General features: G+C 53.1%; 1 protein-coding gene across 13 annotated transcripts in view; it reads right to left on the reverse strand.

Annotated features, from left to right (window-relative positions):
- dlg1 (discs large MAGUK scaffold protein 1) overlaps positions 1-18645 on the reverse strand; it is an 84075-nt gene that overhangs the window by 26996 nt on the left and 38434 nt on the right. For 5 of the 13 annotated variants that reach the window (XM_062977536.1, XM_062977540.1, XM_062977537.1 and 2 more), the window contains one exon: positions 1357-1410. The exons of 3 other annotated variants lie outside the window; for them this stretch is intronic. In XM_062977536.1, coding sequence (XP_062833606.1) covers positions 1357-1410 — 54 coding nt within the window. Of the gene's footprint in view, positions 1-1356; positions 1411-4048; positions 4428-16503; positions 16997-18645 lie in introns of those variants that run through there. 5 more of the 13 variants (XM_062977534.1, XM_062977533.1, XM_062977545.1 and 2 more) reach the window with 4 other exon arrangements.

The following is an 18645-nucleotide window of genomic DNA, read 5'->3' on the forward strand; positions in this document are numbered from 1 at the left end:
CGCCCTAGATGAGAGCCATGCGTGAGTTGGGGCCTTTTACCCTAGCACTCAAGACATGGCTCTTTACTAGAGCTTTTAATCTATTTTAATATTTTTTAATCAATATTTGTATGTATGTATTTTTATCCTTTACAATTTTATCTTGTAAATCGCCTAGAGCATCGTGGATGGAGGGCGATTAATAAGTAATTAAATGATGATGATGATGTTCAGGTGGCATCTCCTTCCCTGTCATTTGAACCTATGGCTCCACTGAATCCTAGTTTTTGGAGCAGAGAAAGGAAACCTCCCTCTTCCTTATATTGATACATGGCCACGTTGTCCGAATGCCCAAAGATCACCGTCTCCCAAAGCAGCTGCTCTACTCCAAACTCAAGAACGGGAAACGTAATGTTGGTGGACAGGAAAAGAGATTTAAAGATGGGCTCAAAGCCAACCTTAAAATCTGTGGCATAGACACTGAGAACTGGGAAGCCCTGGCCCTTGAGCGCTCTAATTGGAGGTCCGCTGTGACCAGCAGTGCTGCGGAGTTCGAAGAGGCACAAACGGAGGGCGAAAGGGAGAAATGTGCCAAGAGGAAGGCCCGTCAAGCCAACCCTGACCGGGACCGCCTTCCACCTCACTGTGTCCTCACTGTGGAAGGGAGAACATGCAGATCAAGAATAGGTCTCTTCAGCCATCTACGGATCCATCCCCAAGACCCCACAACTGGAAGACCATTGTCCTTGACCTATGAGGGATCGCCTAAGAAAGTAAGTAAGTACATAGTTCCTCTCATATCTCCTCTCCACCTTCTCTTCTGCAGGCTAAACAGACCCATCTCTTGAAGACAACCCTCATGGGTCATGGTCTCCAGACCTTTGATCCCTTTAGTCCCCCTCTTCCTCTGGACACCTTCCAGCTTAAGAGCCAATATCTCTCTTGAATTGTGGGGCCCAGAATTGGACACAGTGTGATTCCAGGTAAAGAGGTCGGACCAAAGCAGAAGACAAAGGCACTGTGGCTGCCCTCAATCTAGTCACTAAACTCCTTTGGATGTGGCCCAAAATCCCATTGGTTTTTTAGCTGATGCATCACACTCTTGCCTCATGTTCAACTTGTTGTCCACAAAGACTCACTCCAAGATCCAAGACGCTCGGAGCGCTTCCGAAGGGTGGCTGACCCCCCCCCCCCAATGCCATTTCCTTAGAGAAGGAAGGAAGGGGCGTCATCATTGCACAGCGCTTCCAAGCGGAGAAAACCAAAACCCCCTCCCGTTCTCCTTCCTGACCCCTCCCCTGACAGCCTGCCTTTAATTTCAAGGCAAAAAGAAACGACAGGTTTGAGAATCATACAAATCCGCCAAAAGGAACTTACATAAGTCGGTGTCTCCGAAGTGTCTGCGTTCACGAGGAGCGGAGGGGGGTTTGCCTTTAAATTGAAAACACAAAGGTTCACATTAGAGGAAACTGACAAGCGCTGGACACTGAACAACACGGACAAGGCGGAACAGGGGCAAAACAAATGGTCAAACGTGTGGACGCCAAGCGGCCTTGGGATCTCGGTCTGTTTGGCTTTGAGAAAGGGAGGCTGAGACGGGACACGACAGCCACGTTTCAATACCTGGAAGCAGGCCCGTAGCCAGGATTTTGATTCGGGGGGTGGGGGGGCATTGGGATTTTGCTTCTGGGGGGGGGCTGAGTCTGAGTGGGAGAGGGTCTACCCTAGCAAACCTTAAGTATCGTTATCGCAATACCCTCATGCATGTGGGATATATTGAAAATGGTGCTCAGATCATGATATGAATAAACATAACAGTTTAAATAATAAACGTAAGGCCTTCTCGCGGACCACCCTGAGAATTTTGGGGGGGATGAAGCCCCTCAAGCCCCCCCCCCCCCCCCCCCCCCGCCCAGAAGCAAAATGCCTGCCTGGAAGGACCACACATTGAGGAGGGGGAGACTGATTGTTTGCTGCTCTAAAGGTTAGGACATGGCATCCAAGGTAACCCATAGTACTTAACTGAAAAGCAAGGAAGGCCAATCCAAGATGAAACTGGGGGCTGCTATGTGCCTTCAAACTGTTTCCAAGTTACAGCAACCCTAAATTGGACCCACCACAGGGATTCCTTGGCAAGGCTTGTCCTCACGGCCTTCCTCTGAGGCTGAGAGAGTGTGACTTGCTCAAGGTCGCCCAATGGGTCTCCTGGGGTCTTGACCCAAGCAAGAAGGGGGGCCGCCTCCTCCTCCTTCAGGGGCAGGGGTCTGTGGCAAAACAGGGCACCCCAAAACCAGGAAACACCACTTGCAAATGCTGGTTTCACAGCAGCAACAAGAGCAACGTTTTGGGGCCTGGTGAGTGCCACAGCTACAGCCCTAAATGTGTTTCTAAAAGCCAGAGAAGCCCCTCGTGCCCCCCCCCCCCAAGGAGGCCTCTTGCAGCGCACCGGAAATCCCAAGTGCTGGAACTGGGGCCGGACCGGAGGGACTGCGATCCGATTCCATGATCCTCTGGTTCTGGGACTTGGTCTGGGCCCAGAGGAGGAGAGCGCAGCCACACGGTGAGAGGCACCAGACCCACCGGTCAAGAGGCCAAAGGCCTTCCGGTCAGACGGCGGTCTTGCCAAGCGCACACACACGCACAGGGCTCTCTTCCGGTGGACGGGCAGCAGCCCCCACAGAGCCGTCCCTGCGAGCCGCACCCGGATCACTGCCTCTTACACAAGAGCCTCGTTGGCTTGTTTTCTAAAATTAGAGCCAGCCGCGCGAGCGCCCAAACCGCCTCTCCCGTTTCCACAGGGACAGCGGCGATGCATGCGCTCGGGCAACAGCGGCGTTATTATTGTTTCTGCAAACTTCAGACACAAAAAATGTGATTTGTAGAATATAGAGCAATATCATCACACCGCAAATATACATGTAAAATGCTGTTCTAGTTCCAAATATGATTCCGGGCACACCTCCCTTTGTAAATGCATGATACCACTGTATGACCGCGACAGCAGCACCAGCAGACCTCCCAGGGCCTGGGTCACTGAAGCCCTGTGGCCAGCTTGACCTCTCTTGCTGCCCTTCCCAAGGCCAGCCTCCTGGATGGATGGATGGATGGATGGATGGACGGACGGACAGTCCCTGAAGACGGCCTCCAACCCTGGTAGGGCAAAGCCACATCAAGAGGAGCAGCCCCTCCTTTTGGCCCATGGCCCCAGTCTTTCCATGCCACCCACCCATCCCCAACAGTCTCTGAATTTGCAAACATATGGAGGCAAAACGTCCGCAAAGCGAGGCTGGGTAGCCATCTGTCAGAGGTGCTTTGATTGTGCTTTTCCTGCATGGCCGAAGGGGTGGACTGGATGGCCTCTGGAGGTCCTAAACAACTCAAGCATCCTAGGATTCCCGGTGCCCATCCTTCAGCCTGGCAAGCTCAAGACACCCAGCCCTGGGTCACCATGCTCTGCTTGCAACCCACACTGGAATCGGAGAGGGGCCTCTGAGCGGCCAAACCGTTTGCCCACCAGCTCCACAAAAGCCACTGCAGCCCAACCACCCTGGGGGCCCAGCACAGCCGCAAGGAGGGCAACGGGCACACTCCCGCCCCTCCCGCTGGCCCTGGACAACCGCAACTGATCCCCACTGGCCCTGGCTCCTCCTCACAGCCACTGACACCACCACAACCCACGGCTTCCATCACCCCACCCCCCCACCCCCATAAAGAAAGGCGTGAGGAGAGGTCCCACCACCCGTGAGGCCTGCTGGCCAAGGATGACATGCGACCCACTTTATAAGCAGGCTGCTGGGATGAAGGGACGAAGGCAATCCATACAGAGAGGGGCCTCCATCTGCGCCCCCCACGCAGCGCAGTGCGGAGCTCAGCCGCCAAGCACCCCTCCCACACAGACCCCCCCAACCGCCACCATCTGCTCAGCCAAATGCCTCAGGTATTTAAAGCTCCCACGGGCAGCGGCCCACTCCCCTCCCCCCCCCCCCGCCCCAGGCACAATGGCTCTGCAGGATGGAGGGGGAGGGGTCACCCAGGGACCAGCCTCAAGACCCCTCCCTCCCTGGCTTACCTGGGCCCCCCTCCCCGCGGCCTGGGCCTTGGCCGTGCTCTTGGTGGGGCTCTTCTTGACGCTGTCCCGCAGGTTGGGGAAGCGGCCCCGGGGGTGCTTCAAGGCCAAGGGCAGCGCGGCAGCAGGCGGGGCGGGGGGCCTGGGCGGGGGGTGGGGGCAGAGGGACCCCCCCTCCTGGGCGCCCCCCCACCGCCCCCCGCCCTCGCAGCCGTGCGCCTCCGGAGCCCCACAGAAGCAGCCATGCGGGCGGAAGGCGGGGGCAGCGCTCATGGGCAGCCAGGCCAGGGAGTGGACGAAGGAAGGAAGGAAGGGCCGGAGAGGGAGGAAGGAAGGAAGGAAGGAAGGAAGGAAGGAAGGAAGGAAGGAAGGAAGGAAGGAAGGAAGGCTCCCCGGGACAGAAAAAGAGGAGAGCGATGCCCCGGCCCTCACGCACGCAGGCCGGCCACAAGCAAACAAGGGTGCCCATTGGGCCAGGCAGCAGGATCATCGATCTTTCCAGGGAGGGGGGAGGGAGGCAGGGAGCGGACTGTGAAGGTCACCCGGCTGCGTCCGTGAAGGGGGTGGGGGTCAGGACACTCCCAGGCCAGTTGGGGAGCAGGGAACACAAACAGACCCACCAGGAGCCCATGGGGCCAGCACCAGGCGGGGCAGGGAGCGTGCTTGCTTTATGTTTTAGTCTAGAGAAGTCCCCAGGAAAGCCCTTTCCGCCCCTCAAAGTTTTCCCTGAGCCTCGAGCGGGAAGGCCCCCCTCCCCAGCCCCACTGCTGCCCAATTTGGCCTTGCCCAAAGGGAGAAGAAGGGGTGCAGGCCTTCAAAAATAAGCCAGTTTTATTTCCTGTTGTTAAAAAGCACAATCTCAGGAGAGAAGCCCAAGGGCGCTGAGCCATTCTGCTCTGCAACTCGGGCACTATTCCCCCAATTCCCCCCAATTCCCCCCGCTGGCCTTCCCCGGCCTCTGTGGGCGCAGCCCGGACTCTGGGGGTGGAGGGGGTGCTGCCACTCTGGGAGGTGGGACCTGTTCCGCTCCGGTTTGGGGGGGGGGTCCTGCCTACCCTTCAGCCCAGACCTCAATCCATGCACGTAGCCATGCATGTCACTGACGCAGTGACAGTGGGGCCATCCCAGCAGGGTCAGGCCAGGAGGTGCGGTGGTGGTGAAGGTGCGGAGTCCAGGGCTCTGCGCTTCCACCTTCCACCGCCGGCCTTGACCACCACCACCACCACCACCGCACTCCAAGACGGAGGACAAAGAGCCCGGGAGGGACTGCTTGCGCCCCTCTCTGTGTGCCCACTCCTCGCTCTTCCATAGCCACTGTCCTCCCCTGGCAGCCCTTTGCATTCCTCCAGCCTCAGCCAGCCGCCTTGCAAAAGGGGGAAATGGGGAGAGAAGAGAGCAGCCACGTCCAGAATGGGACACGGAGGGCAGCATGGGCGCCCAGAGAAACCGTGGAGAAGCTGCTCCCTGCCCTTTGGAAGTATGTTTGCTCAGCACTGGGGCACTGCGCTTGGAAGTGGGCCACGGTCCCTGAAAGACCTGTGATCACAAATCCACCAGTTGGAGTGGAGGGTCACCGGAGGGAAAGGAGAGAGAGAGGCGGAGAGTCACAAAACCCTGGAGTTATTTTGCAAAAGGGACCTCACCACCACCACTACTGCTGCTGATGATGATGATGCTGATGCTGCACTCCCATGAATGAAGCTGGCTGTGCAGAGAGCAGGCTGCCAGAGCTATAAATCAAGCCGATCCAAGCAAGCTGCGAGCACAACCTTTCTCCGGCGGCGAGGGATGTGTGAGTCTGCAATTTAGATGAGCCCCGCTCAATGGACCTTATGGATCCCTTGAATGATTGTGGCACCGTTTGCCACACTCATTCCCACCCGGAAAGATCCTCTCGCGGCTGAAAAGCAGTCCACTCACAAACGGAGGCAGCAGAACCCCAGGAGCGTGGTTTGCGGGGCGAAAAAACAACAAACCGGCTTCGGCTCCGCTTTCAGGAAGTGTGGGCAGCTCACTGAGAAAGGAAAGAGGGAGCGGGAAGCATCCCTTCCGCAGAAGTCAACCCGGACGACACTCCTAAGGCCGATGGTGAAAATGGCACGGCTCTTGAGACTCTGCCCTCACGCCGGGCTTTGCCTCTCCCAAGGAGAAACGGCTCCACAAACACAGCATCAGGTTCTGGAGCACGTGGTGGCTTCCCAACTCCAGGGATTCTCGGATGAAACCGATTATCTTGATCCATCACAGTCTGGCTTTAGTCCTGGTCACGGAATGAGACAGCTTTGGTGGATGACCTCCACAGAGAGCTAAACGGGGGAGTGCTGGACATCTCGGGGGTGCTTTGAATGCGATTTCCTGCTTCTTAGCAGGGGGTTGGACTGGATGGCCCATGAGGTCTCTTCCAACTCTACGATTCTATGATCTCAGCGGCTTTCGATACCATCGACCATGCTATCCTTCTGGCTTGGCTCTCCAGAATGAGTCTTGGGGGCACTGCCTTGCCGTCGCCCTGCTCCTTCCTGGAGGATCATACCCAGATGGTGATGCTGGGGGACACCTGCTTGGACCCCTGGCCATTCACCTGTGATGGACCGGATCAGGACCAACAAGCTGAAGCTTAATCCAGACAAGACAGAGTTCCTCCTGGCCAGTCATGGGGCTGATTGGGGTACAGGATGGCAACCTGTGGCCAGGAGGGCTTTCGCACAGTTAAAACTTGTGCGCCAGGTGCAACTGTACCCCAAAAAGCCTGACTTGGCCACGGTGGTCCATGCCTTAATCACATCTAGAATGGACTACTGCAATGCATTCTACATGGGGCTGCCTTTGAAGACGGCCCAGAAACTGCCATTAGTTATATGGAGCATACCATGCCCCTATGAAAGCAGCTCCACTGGCTGCCGATGAGTTTCCAGGCCTAATTCCAAGTGCAGGTTCGGGTCCAACCTCCCTTCGAGATGGCATCTCCTTCTATGAACCAGCGCAGGCCCTAATATCGCTTGGGGGGGGGGGGCTCCTCTCGGTGGTGGCTTGCTGGCTTTGGAACGCCCTCCCTAAGGAGATTAGCGTAGCCCCCACCCTTCAAGCTTTTCACAAACACCTGAAAATATGGCTTTAAAAAAAAGCCTTTGACCATGTTTAGCGATTATGGCCTAAATCACTACATTTGAGGATTAGGGATTTATTTCACATGCACTTTAGGGGCAATGACATAGTATACTGCCGCTATTTTTGTAGCTTGCTGGGTTTTATAGCATCTTTTTAATTTATTGCTGTTTTAAAGTGGGTTAATTTTATTGTTATTAATGTATACGTTTCTGTATTTTGTTGTACTTGTATCCTGTTGCACTACTGAGTGCTTTCTGTGAGCCGCCCCTTCCACTGGTCATCCATCCCTGGCGGTACTTACAGATGGTCACTTGGCCACCCTGCCCCCTCTTCACCTTCCCTTCTTCAGGCTGACCGTCCCTCGGCCACCCCTGGGGGGGGGGAACTCATGGCGGGCAGGCCCCTGACCGGTGTGACCCCCTCTGCCCCCTCCCTCTTGCCCAGAACTGGACGCAGGGTTGTTATTGTTTCACGTGGAAGAGGCCTGACAAAGCGGAAGAAGAGAGAGGGACCGTGATTGTGATGATTGTGCTTCCTTACATCCCACCTTTTCTCTCCGCAAGGCTTCCCTCCACTTGGGCACCAGGCTCCTGCAGATGCAACCAATGGTTGGACCACCTTTGGACCACCTTTGGCTCCATGGCAACAGGGCAGTCGTGCCCGGCATATGGAGAGCACAAAACCGGCCTGGCTGAGAAACGGGCCAGCCATTCAAGCTGCCTCCCGAGACACAAAAGCCAACGGCAGATGCAACACGTTAATAATGCAAGGCGGCACGGCTGGGCTTCCGCAGCATCGCCATTCTGCCCATGACACCAAGCTGCCACGTTGCTTTGCGTGGACCCAGGGAGCGATGGCCAGCGCGGCCTCTGCGTGAAGCAGGGACAGGCGGGTGGCCCAGCGCAAAGGTCATCCAGGCCTCTCCGCTGGAAAACACCATTGGTATCCTAACAGCACAACCGCTTCGTGTGTTTTGCCTGCAATCCCCTTCACTGCAAGGAGACCCCCCCCCCCCCCGAAGGTTTGGGGCCTGCACTGACCTGGGGTTGGCCTGACTCATTCTGGCCCCGCTATTCCCTTTGTCACCTCAGCCTCAAATGTAGGGAACACAGAAGGAAAAGGACCGGCAAACACGCAAGGATCCCTTGGACGAACTCTACAATCAGGACAGTGAATAAAGAACAACACTCAGAAGGCAGGGGAATTCCAGGCAGGAAACAACCAGGGCCAGCTAACACCTCCCAACATAGGATTCCCCCAGGCAAGAAGCAATCAGGCTTTGAAGCTGCAAGGCCATTCAATGCTAATCAAGGTGGCCAATGGCAGCATTCACACTTTCCTCCAACAGACAAAGAGTTCTTTCTTTCTTTCTTTCTTTCTTCCACCCTGGGCATCATTCCAACAGACCTCACAACCTCCGAGGATGCCTGCCATAGATGTGACAGAATGTCAGGAGAGAATGCTTCTGGAACATGGCCAGGCAGCCCAGAAAACTCACAGCAGCCCAAGAGAAGGTCCCATTGAAATGAAGGGCTTCTGGGCCAAGAATGCAAGAGAGCCATGCTGGAGGGACCAGAAAGCGCCCAGAGGCGAACGAAGCATTTAGTGAAAGACAGACCAATCCAGGGGCTGGGAGCGCGGCATTCGGGCTCTGATTGTGTGCCATTGTTTTGAAGTGTTTACTGCTTGATGGGCTTGCCACCCTGGAAAGCGGTGACAAAGGCCAGAATATAAATAGTGAGCTAAATACATAAGCAAGCAAGCAAGTGGGGCGTCGCCTGCTGAGCCTGTGGCAGAGGAGCCCAATGCTGCGGATGGTGCTGCATCTCTGGCTGCATCTCTGGCTGCGCTCCCTCCCGCGCCTGCCTCTGCTTAAGGTGCTCAGCTCATGGGGAGGAGGGGGCGCCCCATAATAGACAGGCCCCTCCACAAGGATTCAACCCGGTTGCCTGACTGGAGGGGGGGGGGGCATCGACATTGGGCTCCAGGGTCATCTCAGTTCATGGGCAGGGCTTCTCCCCCTGTTCCCCCCCCCCCTTGGCTCCAGGAACGGAAGGGGAAGGGAGGCCAAGCAGGGCACTGACCATCACTGCCACCCCCCCCCCCAACTTGTCCGGAAGTCAAAGGCCACAGGGGTCACAGAGATGCAAGTAGTGCTCCTGGCCCAGAAGAACCACTGACCCCGAGACAGGCTGTAGCCAGGAGGGGAGGGAGGGAGGGAGGGAAGGAGGGGCAGCCCCATTTCCCCCCCCCAGCCCCCTTGAAGAGGAAAACCCCTGCCTCCTGCCCCCTCCCCCAGACCCAAGATGAAGGGGCCAGGCACAGGACCCCCCCCCCCACCCCACATTCCCTCTGGCACCCAGGCTCATTTATTGCCCCCCCCTCTCTCTCTTCCTTCTGGAGAGCGGGTGTTTTGACCAGCAATAGGCACCCACCTTGCCTGCAATGACCAGGGGAAGGGGGTCACCTATGGCTGGCCTTCACGCCGCCTGCGCCCACTAAGCAAGGACCCCAAGGCTGCGTTCTGAAGCCAGTCCTCCCCTCGCTGCCTCGCTCCTACTCCCTGCCTTGCTGGCCCTGGCACAGGAGGCCGGGGGGGGGGGGGGCAGGAGCAGGGTGGAGGAGGGGGCTGCGAGGGCCCCAGGCCCTGATCCAGGGAGGGAGGGAGGCCCTGCCCTGATGCAGAAGGCCACTCACCCCACATGCACTCCTGGTGCACTGAAGGCTGCCACCTGCTCAGAGGGGGTGCCCGTCTGGCCTTTGCTCAGGGCTGCCTCATCCACAAGATGCGAGGGCCACTCAAGGGCCCCTTGGCCCCACCTGCAGCCTGGACACGGGCACTGTCCCAGCCGCCACAGAACCACCCCAATTGAATGGAGCCTGTTCTGCTGCTGTGGCCCACAGCCTGACTGCCAACAGCCCAAAAGCGGCCAGGAAATAATAGTAATAATAATAATAATAATAATGCAAAGTGCAGACTGTGCAAGGAAACCGATGAAACCATTGATCATATCCTCAGCTGCTGTAAGAAAATTGCACAGACAGACTACAAACAGAGGCACAACTATGTGGCCCAAATGATTCATTGGAACCTATGCCTCAAGTATCACCTCCCTGCAGTTAAGAACTGGTGGGATCACAAACCTGCAAAGGTTGTGGAAAATGAACACGCAAAGATACTGTGGGACTTCCGAATCCAGACTGACAAAGTTCTGGAACACAACACACCAGACATCACAGTTGTGGAAAAGAACAAAGTTTGGATCATTGATGTTACCATCCCAGGTGACAGTCGCATTGAAGAAAAACAACAGGAAAAACTCAGCCGCTATCAGGACCTCAAGATTGAACTTCAAAGACTCTGGCAGAAACCAGTGCAGGTGGTCCCAGTGGTGATGGGCACACTGGGTGCCGTGCCAAAAGATCTCAGCCGTCATTTGGAAACAATAGACATTGACAAAATTACGATCTGCCAACTGCAAAAGGCCACCTTACTGGGATCTGCACGCATCATCCGAAAATACATCACAGAGTCCTAGACACTTGGGAAGTGTTCGACTTGTGATTTTGTGAAACGAAATCCAGCATATCTATCTTGTTTGCTGTGTCATACAACGTCGTTGTGTCAATAATAATAATAATAATAATAATAATCTTTATTTATACCCCGCCACCATCTCCCCACAGGGACTCGGGACAGCTCACAATGTTACGAAAGTAACAGTGCAAATACATTAACAATATACACAGTTTAAAACTCGAGATGATGATAAAACAGAAGTTAAAACAAAGGTTTATACCAGGGGTCCTCAAACTTTTTAAGTGGAGGGCCGATTCATGCTCCCTCAGATTGTTGAGGGGCCGAATTATCATTTGAAAAAAATATGAACAAATTCCTATGCTCACTGCACACGTCTTATTTGTAGTGCAAAAAAAAACAAGAAAAAAAAACCCAGCGACAATTACTTATTTATTTACTACATTTATACCCCACATAGCATATTGTGCTATGCTAATAATATAATATATTGTACATACAATATATTATATTATTAGCATAGCACAATATTAGCATTATATAGTACTATATTTTACTATACCATTATACCGTAATATTATTAGTAATATTACATTTAATATATAATATATAATTAATATTATTATATTGTACAATATTATTATATTGTATTATTATTATTAGCCGTCCTGAGTCTCCTCTATTGGGTGAGAAGGACGGGAGTAGAAATAAAGTAATAAATAAATAAATAAATAAATATTATATTGTATTACATTATATTATATGTATACACAATATATTATACTATTACCATATCATTCATTTACAATATTTCATTTACAATATTGATAAATGAAAGAACAATACATTATTTAAAAAATAAAAATAATTTTAACCAACATACTGTAAACTTATCAAGATTTCAGTGGGAAGTGTGGGCCTGCTTCTGGCCATTGAGATAATCAAGTAGGATTGTTGTTATTGTGTGCCTTCAAGTCATTTCAGACTTTGGGCGAGTCTAAGTCTAAAACTGAGAGCGGGGGCCAGGTAAATGGCCTTGGAGGGCCGCATCCGGCCCCCGGGCCTTAGTTTGGGGACCCCTGGTTTATACAATAGTAATACAGTAGAGTCCCACTTATCCAAGCCTTGCTTATCCAAGGTTCTGGATTATCCAAGCCATTTTTGTAGTCAATGTTTTCAATACATCGTGATATTTTGGTGCTAAATTCGTAAATACAGTTATTACTACGCAGCATTACTGCATATTGAACTACTTTTTCTGTCAAATTTGTTGTATAACATGATGTTTTGGTGCTTAATTTGTAAAATCATAACCTAATTAGATGTTTAATAGGCTTTTCCTTAATCCCTCCTTATTATCCAACATATTCACTTATCCAAGCTTCTGCCGGCCCGTTTAGCTTGGATAAGTGAGACTCTACTGTAATATCAAACAACCACCAATGCAAATCTGTCAACTTCAAAGGTGGGGAGGGGGGCACTATAGCAGAAATATAAGATAAAATAATTAGATTAAACTACCCCGATGAAAAGAACCTAATAACATTCAGAATAGAATTATATTGAGGCTGGTCATCCAATGGCTGTCTCTCCAAAGGCCAGCCCAAACATCCAGGATTTCAATTGTTTCAATTGTTGGAGGAAAGCAGCCAGAGGCCAAGGAAGCTTGAGGGCTGACCCTCGAGAAGGCGGGCCGGTTGCCTGGCTGGAGGTGATGGGGAGGACACCTGCCAATCTGACCCCCCCCCCCCCCAGGAGCCCAATGGCCTCCTTCTGAACCCCCCACCCCAGAACCACAGCAATAGAGGAGGGAGGAGAGAGCACAGCCCTGCAACTGATTCACAAACAGGATGGATGGATGGATGGATGGAAAGAGGGGGGGACCAGAAGGGAGTCCCTCCTACCGGCCCCTCCTAGAACTGTAGCATCACGGACTTGGAAGGGATCCCAAAGGCCATCCAGCCCAACCTCATTCCGCTTTGAGGCAGGAAAAGCACAATCACAGGCTCCTAGAGTAGGAAGAGACCCCATGGGCCACCTAGCCCAACCCCTTCATTCTGCCATGCACAAAAAGCACAATCCAAGCACCCCCAACAGACGGGCACCCAGCCTCGGCTTCAAAGCCTCATCCACACTCAAAGGCAGAGAGTTCCACTGCTGAACAGTCAGGGAGGCGTTGTGGAAGGCATTCATGGCCGGAATCACTGGGTTGCTGTGAGTTTTCCGGGCTATAGGACCATGTTCCAGGAGCATTCTCCCCTGACGTTTCACCCACATCTATGGCAGGCATCCTCAGAGATAGAGGTCTGTTGGAAACTAAGCAAGTGGTATATATATATATATATATATATATATCTCCCTGTGGAATGATGTCCAGGGTGGGAGAGAATGAACTCTTGCCTATTGGTCACCTAGATTAGCACTGCATTTCTTCCTCCTGCCCTGAGCATCATTTATTCCACAGAGATATATATGAACCCCACTTGCCTTGTTTTTCCAACAGACCTCACAACCTCTGAGGATGCCTGCCATAGTAAAAGGTAAAGGTTTCCCCTGACGTTAGTCCATTCATGTCTGTCTCTGGGGGTTGCTGCTCATCTCCATTTCTAAGCCGGAGAGCTGGCGTTGTCCGTAGACCCCTCCAAGGTCATGTGGCCACTGGCATGACTGCATGGAGCGCCGTTACCTTCCCACCAGAGCAGTACCTATTGATCTACTCACACTCTGGGGGCTGGTGCTCATCTCCATTTCTAAGCCGAAGAGCCGGCGTTGTCCGTAGACCCCTCCAAGGTCATGTGGCCATTGGCATGACTGCATGGAGCGCCGTTACCTTCCCACCAGAGCGGTACCTATTGATCTACTCACATTGGCATGTTTTCGAACTGCTAGGTTGGCAGGGGCTGGGGCTAACAGTGGGTGCTCATGCCGCTCCCGCGGTTTGAACCTGGGACCTTTTGGTCTGCAAGTTCAGCAGCTCAGCGCTTTAACGCACTTCACCACCTGGGCTCCTATGCCTGCCATATAGGTGGGCAAAACGTCAGGAGAAGATGCTTTTGGAACATGGTCCTACAGGCTGGAAGACTCACAGCAGCCAGGCCGGGAAGGGTCCTGCCGGGATCCCACTCTGTTGCCGTGACAACAGTGACATCCAGAATTAAGAAATTAAGGAAGGAAGGAAGAAAGGAAGGAGAGAAAGAAGGAAGGAAGGAAGGAAGGACGGAAGGAAGGAAGGAGAGAAGGATGGATGGATGGAAGGAGAGAAGGAGAGAAAGAAGGAAGGAAGGAAGGAGAGAAGGAGAGAAAGAAGGAAGGAAGGAAGGAGAGAAGGAGAGAAAGAAGGAAGGAAGGAAGGAAGGAAGGAAGGAGAGAAGGATGGATGGATGGAAGGAAGGAGAGAAAGAAGAAAGGAAGGAAGGAGAGAAGGAGAGAAAGAAGGAAGGAAGGAAGGAAGGACGGAAGGAAGGAGAGAAGGATGGATGGAAGGAAGGAGAGAAAGAAGGAAGGAAGGAAGGAAGGAAGGAAGGAAGGAAGGAAGGAAGGAGAGAAGGATGGAAGGAAGGAGAGAAAGAAGGAAGGAAGGAAGGAAGGAAGGAAGGAAGGAAGGAAGGAAGGAAGGAAGGAGAGAAGGATGGATGGAAGGAAGGAAGGAGAGAAAGAAAGAAGGAAGGAAGGAAGGAAGGAAGGAAGGAAGGAAGGAAGGAGAGAAGGATGGATGGAAGGAAGGAAGGAGAGAAAGAAGGAAGGAAGGAAGGAAGGAAGGAAGGAAGGAGAGAAGGATGGGTGGATGGATGGAAGGAAGGAGAGAAAGAAGGAAGGAAGGAAGGAAGGAAGGAAGGAAGGAGAGAAGGATGGAAGGAAGGAGAGAAAGAAGGAAGGAAGGAAGGAAGGAAGGAAGGAAGGAAGGAAGGAAGGAAGGAAGGAGAGAAGGATAGATGGATGGAAGGAAGGAGAGAAAGAAGGAAGGAAGGAAGGAAGGAAGGAAGGAAGGAAGGAAGGAAGGAAGGAAGGAAGGAGAGAAGGATGGATGGATGGAAGGAAGGAAGGAGAGAAAGAAGGAAGGAAGGAAGGAGGGAAGGAAGGAGAGAAGGCTGGATGGAAGGAAGGAGAGAAGGAAGGAAGGAAGGAGAGAAGGAAGGAAGGAAGGAAGGAAGGAAGGAGAGAAGGATGGATGGATGGAAGGAAGGAAGGAGAGAAAGAAGGAAGGAAGGAAGGAAGGAAGGAAGGAGAGAAGGATGGGTGGATGGATGGAAGGAAGGAGAGAAAGAAGGAAGGAAGGAAGGAAGGAAGGAAGGAAGGAAGGAAGGAAGGAGAGAAGGATGGAAGGAAGGAGAGAAAGAAGGAAGGAAGGAAGGAAGGAAGGAAGGAAGGAAGGAAGGAAGGAGAGAAGGATAGATGGATGGAAGGAAGGAGAGAAAGAAGGAAGGAAGGAAGGAAGGAAGGAAGGAAGGAAGGAGAGAAGGATGGATGGATGGAAGGAAGGAAGGAAGGAAGGAAGGAGAGAAGGATGGGTGGATGGATGGAAGGAAGGAGAGAAAGAAGGAAGGAAGGAAGGAAGGAAGGAAGGAAGGAGAGAAGGATGGAAGGAAGGAGAGAAAGAAGGAAGGAAGGAAGGAAGGAAGGAAGGAAGGAAGGAAGGAAGGAAGGAAGGAAGGAAGGAGAGAAGGATAGATGGATGGAAGGAAGGAGAGAAAGAAGGAAGGAAGGAAGGAAGGAAGGAAGGAAGGAAGGAAGGAAGGAAGGAGAGAAGGATGGATGGAAGGAAGGAGAGAAGGAAGGAAGGAAGGAGAGAAGGAGAGAAAGAAGGAAGGAAGGAAGGAAGGAAGGAGAGAAGGATGGATGGATGGAAGGAAGGAAGGAGAGAAAGAAGGAAGGAAGGAAGGAAGGAAGGAAGGAAGGAAGGAAGGAAGGAGAGAAGGATGGATGGATGGAAGGAAGGAAGGAGAGAAAGAAGGAAGGAAGGAAGGAAGGAAGGAAGGAAGGAAGGAAGGAAGGAGAGAAGGATGGATGGATGGAAGGAAGGAGAGAAAGAAAGAAGGAAGGAAGGAAGGAAGGAAGGAAGGAGAGAAGGATGGATGGAAGGAAGGAAGGAGAGAAAGAAGGAAGGAAGGAAGGAAGGAAGGAAGGAAGGAAGGAAGGAAGGAAGGAAGGAGAGAAGGATGGATGGATGGATGGAAGGAAGGAAGGAGAGAAAGAAGGAAGGAAGGAAGGAAGGAAGGAAGGAAGGAAGGAGAGAAGGATGGATGGATGGAAGGAAGGAAGGAGAGAAAGAAGGAAGGAAGGAAGGAAGGAAGGAAGGAAGGAAGGAAGGAAGGAAGGAAGGAAGGATGGATGGAAGGAAGGAGAGAAAGAAAGAAGGAAGGAAGGAAGGAAGGAAGGAAGGAAGGAGAGAAGGATGGATGGAAGGAAGGAAGGAGAGAAAGAAGGAAGGAAGGAAGGAAGGAAGGAAGGAAGGAAGGAAGGAAGGAAGGAAGGAAGGAAGGAAGGAGAGAAGGATGGATGGATGGAAGGAAGGAAGGAGAGAAGGAGGGAAGGAAGGGGCATCTCCCCCAAACTCTGCCTTTGTGGCCTCAGAGAGAGAAGAAGGGGGGCGGCACCCCTCCCTCCCTCCCTCCCTCCCTTTCATCCGCCAAGGGGCCTCTCTGTGTGTCCCCCCCTCCCCCCCCCTGCAAGACCCAGCCCAGGGCAGAGGTGTGGGGGGGGGGCGCCTGGTCCTTTCCGGCCCCTCGGCGGGTCCCTCGCCTTCCCCTCCGCCGCCCGGCTTGTTTACTGTTTGCGGAGAAGGCCAACATTTCCCCGTCCTTGGCGGTCTTACCTGCCGGGAGGCGGTGGCGGCGACGGAGGCGCAGTCGAAGAGGAAGAGGAGGCCTCGCTGCCCGCGGGAGAGGAAGGCGCCCAGCTGCTGCCACCGGGAGGGCGCCGAGGGGGAGGCCGAGGAGGAGAAGCAGGAGGCGGAGGCGGTGGGCTCGGACCCGGGCCCCGCCGCGCCCTCCGAAGACCCCCGCCCGGCCCAGGGCGGCTTCAGCTTGGACGACCACCCCCCGCCGCCCCCGCCCCCGCCCCGCCCGGCCCGCGAGTAGAGCAGCGCGTTGTTCCCGAAGATGTAATTCATGGCACGCGGAGGAGGAGGAGGAGGAGGAGGAGGAGGAGGAGGAGGAGGAAGAGCAGGACACGCAGGACGAGGAGGAGGAGGAGGAGGAGGAAGGCGGACGGAGAGCCATCGCCTCGGGTGGACGGATGGAGGGAAGGAGGGATGCAGGGACACGGGGAGGGAGGGAGGGAGGGAGGGGCGGGTGGGCGCCTCCCCCCTCCCTCCCTCTGGCCCCGCCCCAAGGGAGGGAGGGGAGGGCAGGCCACGCCCACAAAGAGCCCCCCCTCCGAGGTCCAGGGGCTGCGCCGCAAAGGGGAAGGGGAGGCAGAAGCCCCCCCCCCCCCAGGAAACCATGAACACCAACACAGTCTGGCCCCCAGTATGCAAAAAAAAACCCTCCAAAATCAGGACAGTCAATAATGAACAACACTCTGGAAACAGAGGAATAACCGACAGGAAACAAGCAAGGCCAGCTAACACCTCCCAACCAAGGATTTCTCCCAGGCAGGAAGCAGCCAGGCTTTCAAGCTGCCAGGCTATTCTAATGCTAATCATGTTGCACCATTCACACCTGCCTCAAACACCCTGGACAGTATTCCACAGGGATAGATACATAGATACAGTAGAGTCTCACTTATCCACCACTTGCTTATCCAACATTCTGGATTATCCAAGGCATTTTTGTAGTCAATGTTTTCAATACATTGTGACATACATTGTGGGAGGGATAGCTAACACTCCAGAAGACAGGAGCAGAATTCAAAACGATCTTGACAGACTAGAGAGATGGGCCAAAACTAACAAAATGAAGTTCAACAGGGACAAATGCAAGATACTTCACTTTGGCAGAAAAAATGCAAATCAAAGATACAGAATGGGGGACGATGCCTGGCTTGACAGCAGTGTGTGCGAAAAAGACCTTGGAGTCCTCGTGGACAACAAGTTAAACATGAGCCAGGAATGTGATGCGGCTGCTAAAAAAGCCAATGGGATTCTGGCCTCATCAAGAGGGGAATAGCATCTAGATCCAGGGAAGTCCTGCTCCCCCTTATTCTATTCTGCCTTGGTCAGACCACACCTGGAATACTGTGTCCAGTTTTGGGCACCGCAGATGAAGGGAGATGTTGACAAGCTGGAAAGCGTCCAGAGGAGGGCAACTAAAATAATTAAGGGTCTGGAGAACAAGCCCTATGAGGAGCGGCTTAAAGAGCTGGGCATGTTTAGCCTGCAGAAGAGAAGGCTGAGAGGAGACATGATGATAGCCATGTACAAATACGTGAAGGGAAGTCCTAGGGAGGAGGGAGGGAGCTTGTTTTCTGCTGCCCTGGAGACTAGGACGCAAGGGAACAAGGGCTTCAAACTACAGGAAAGGAGATTCCACCTGAACATCAGGAAGAACTTCCTCACTGTGAGGGCTGTTCGACAGTGGAACTCTCTCCCCGGGGCCGTGGTGGAGGCTCCTTCCTTGGAGGCTTTTAAGCAGAGGTTGGATGGCCATCTGTCGGGGGTGCTTTGAATGCGATTTCCTGCTTCTTAGCAGGGGGTTGGACTAGATGGCCCATGTGGTCTCTTCCAACTCTACTATTCTATGATTCTATGATTCTATGATTTTGGTGCTAAATTCGTAAATACAGTAATTACGTAGCATTACTGCGTATTGAACTACTTTTTCTGTCAAATGTGTTGTATAACATGATGTTTTGGTGCTTAATTTGTAAAATCATAGCCTAATTTGATGTTTAATAGGCTTCTCCTTAATCCCTCCTTATTATCCAACATATTCGCTTATCCAACGTTCTGCCGGCCCATATATGTTGGATAAGTGAGACTCTACTGTACATACATACACACACACACACACACACT

This window comes from Anolis carolinensis, chromosome 3, assembly GCF_035594765.1.
Source record: "Anolis carolinensis isolate JA03-04 chromosome 3, rAnoCar3.1.pri, whole genome shotgun sequence".
Lineage (NCBI taxonomy): Eukaryota > Metazoa > Chordata > Lepidosauria > Squamata > Dactyloidae > Anolis > Anolis carolinensis.